The sequence below is a fragment of the Jatropha curcas genome, chromosome 1, assembly GCF_041381405.1.
Source record: "Jatropha curcas cultivar XTBG-Jc1 chromosome 1, XTBG_Jcur_1.0, whole genome shotgun sequence".
Lineage (NCBI taxonomy): Eukaryota > Viridiplantae > Streptophyta > Magnoliopsida > Malpighiales > Euphorbiaceae > Jatropha > Jatropha curcas.
Window position 1 is genome coordinate 24,256,462 of NC_143151.1, and position 3,262 is coordinate 24,259,723.

General features: G+C 36.2%; 1 protein-coding gene across 1 annotated transcript; it reads right to left on the bottom strand.

Moving 5' to 3' along the window:
- Positions 1–291: 291 nt before the first annotated feature.
- LOC149499202 (uncharacterized) lies at positions 292–1,420 on the bottom strand. The gene is made up of 2 exons (XM_089722185.1): positions 1,396–1,420; positions 292–1,083 (listed from the first exon to the last, which is right to left on the bottom strand). The coding sequence occupies exons 1-2, from the start codon at positions 1,418–1,420 to the stop codon at positions 527–529; spliced, it is 582 nt and encodes a 193-aa protein (XP_089578311.1). The 3' UTR covers positions 292–526.
- Positions 1,421–3,262: the final 1,842 nt, after the last annotated feature.

Here is a 3,262-nt window from a genome sequence, read left to right on the forward strand (position 1 = left end):
GGTGTGCATTCTATTTCAAGCCCTATAAATATTGGCAGAAACTTGTATTCCATATATGAGTGAAATATAGAATAAAAGTGTAGTATTTTCAAAAGTAATATTAATTTTCATTGAGTGTTATGCTTATGATTTTTTTTTTAAAATTAAAGTCCTAATTAGTCCAACAAAGAGGAGAAGAAGACACGTATCCAAGACAAAGCTCACATGGAAGTTTGGACAAATTCACATGGTAATGTTTTTCTCATAATTGTTTTGTATGTGTTGGCAAAATAATTCAAAGGGAAACTATAGACATGATGCATCCACGTAAATGGTTGAAAATTTATGGCAAATAAGATGTTTAGTTGGAACATGTGGCAGGAAACAAAAGATTATATTTGTAGTGTGCATTCTATTTCAAGCCCTATAATATTGGCAGAAACTTGTATTCCATATATGAGTGAAATATAGAATAAATGTGTAGTATTTTCAGAAGTAATATTAATTTTCATTGAGTGTTGTGCTTATGATTTTTTTTTTTGTTTAATTAAAGTCCTAAGTAGTCCAACAAAGAGGTATCAGAGCCTTCTTCATCCTCAGACTCCTCACCAAGGATGCTTTTCCTTAATTCTTTATAGTGTTTCTCATTCTCAAGGAAATTTGGATCTGGTTTGAAGATATTAAGATTGATCTCAGGATCTATGTCCTCTTGAAGCGATATCTCATGTGTTAGCTGGTCTTCCAACTCCACAAGGTCGAACTCTGGATGAATCGCAGGATACCCCTGAAATTTGGCTTTTCTAATGGCAAACAGGCCTTCAATCAAAAATTGCACCCGCTTGTCAATTTCTCCCTCATGAAGAATTCCACGAAATCGTTCAAAAGCTCCATCAGGGCCTTTTGGTGACACATCCTGGAGTATGAATCCACACTCCGTGACAAAGACCACAGCTACCTCAACACTGTCATCAATGGGATTCTCGAGCAAAACAGCAAGGAGTTCTAGAGCAATAATCTCATGAGCCACTTGCTGGTTCACTAGATGAGCTATAAATTTAACAGCAACTAGTACAAATCCATACGCTCTGATACCACTTTGTTGGACTAATTAGGACTTTAATTAAAAAAAAAAAAATCATAAGTACAACACTCAATGAAAATTAATATTACTTCTGAAAATATTACACTTTTATTCTATATTTCACTCATATATGGAATACAAGTTTCTGCCAATATTTATAGGGCTTGAAATAGAATGCACACCACAAATATAATCTTTTGTTTCCTGCCACATGTTCCAACTAAACATCTTATTTGCTACAAATTTTCAACCATTTACGTGGATGCATCATGTCCATAGTTTCCTTTTGAATTATTTTGCCAACAGATACAAAATAATTATGAGAAAAACATTACCATGTGAATTTGTCCAAACTTCCATGTGAGCTTTGTTTTGGATACGTCTCTTCTTCTCCTCTTCTATTTTATTTAATTAAGTTTAATTATTTTAATTTTTATATTCCAATACTCCCCCGTAAACTTAATTATCTGTTACTCCCAACAATGCTCCCAATTGGTTGAACACGTCATATTTGAGCGGCTTCGTGAAAATGTCAACAACTTGATCTTGCGTTCTCACATACTTCAATGTGACTTCTTTGTGCTCAATGCACTCTTTGATAAAATGAAACCTTATGTCGATATGCTTGCTTCGATCATGAAAGACTGGATTTTTTGCTAATGCCAACGCTGATTTATTATCAACAAAAATATCTGTTGGATCATGTTGTGTCATATGAAATTCCTTCAACAATCTTTATAGCCATATTGCATGACACACACATGAGGTTGCAGCAACATATTCAGCTTCACAGGTTGACAATGTGATGATAGGTTGCTTCTTTGAACTCCAAGTGAACGCTGTGTTACCAAGAAAAAATACAAATCCGCTAGTGCTTTTTCGATCATCTTTATCACCGGCCCAATCACTATCATTGTACCCAACTAATTTGAACTTGTGAGATTTTGAATAATGTAATCCAAAATTAGTTGTACCTTTCACATAGCAAAGTATCCTCTTAGCAGCATTCCAATGTAACATTGTTGGTTCTTCCATATATCTGCTCACTAGCCCAACTGCATACAAAATATCTGGCCTTGTGCACGTCAGGTATCTGAGACTCCCGATCAGACTTCGAAAAATTGTCGGGTTCACTCTTTCTCCATCTTCATCCTTGGTCAATTTTAAACTGCATTCAACAGGAGTGCTAACAGGATTGCAATTCTCCATCTTGAATTTCTTCAAGATCTCCTTAGTAAAACCATTCTGAGAAATAATGATGCCACCTTCGCTTTGCTTTACTTAAATACCAAGATAGTATGACATTAGGCCAATGTCAGTCATCTCAAATTCACGAGCCATCGTCTTCTTGAAATCATCAAACATTTGAGGATTGTTCCCGGTGAAAATAAGATCATCCACGTATAAGCAAACAAGCATCATGTCTCCATTTTTCTCCTTCACATACAAAGCATATTCATGGGGGCATTTGACAAATCCATTCTCTTGAAAGTACTTGTCAATACGGTTGTTCCAAGCTCTTGGTACTTGCTTGAGTCCGTACAATGCCTTCTTCAGTTTAAGCACTTTTTCTTCAAGGCCTTTGACAATGTATCTTGGCGGTTGCTGAACATAAATTTCTTCCTCCAAGTATCCATTCAGAAAGGCAGACTTAACATCCATTTGATGAATCTTCCATTTTGAGCAGCAACTGAGATCACTAGTCTGATGGTCTCCATTCTTGCAACTGGTGCAAAAACTTCATCATAGTCAATACCGTGTTTTTGACTATATCCCTTTGCAACCAATCTTGCCTTGTGTCTTACAATCTCTCATTGTGCATCTTTTTTTGCCTTGAACACCCATTTAACACCAATGGGTCTTTTATCAGCTGGAAGTTTAGTCAACTCCCATGCCTCATTCTTCTCAATTGCTTGGATCTCCTCCTCCATGGCTTTTCTCCATCTCTCATCTCTCATGGCTTCTTCAACATCAAAAGTCTCACTATCAATAAGATGATAGTAAAGAGTTGATTCTTCACTGAGATCTCTTGTGGCTTCATAGAGATCTACCAAACATCTTAGCTTTTTTGGCCTTTGTCTAGGACTTTCACTTTGCGCTTCATCTTCTGCTCCAAGAGATGCACTTGAAATAGGATTATCTATCGTCGGTGTTGTGGTTGGATCCTCCAAATCATGATCATTGTTTTCATCCATGGTGAAA

Coding starts and splice junctions, on each gene's coding strand:
- LOC149499202 (XM_089722185.1), bottom strand. CDS start 1,420: ATGGAAGTTTGGACAAATTCACATG. Junction 1,084..1,395: donor AGTTTGGACAAATTCACATG/GTAATGTTTTTC, acceptor AGTCCTAATTAG/TCCAACAAAGTGGTATCAGA.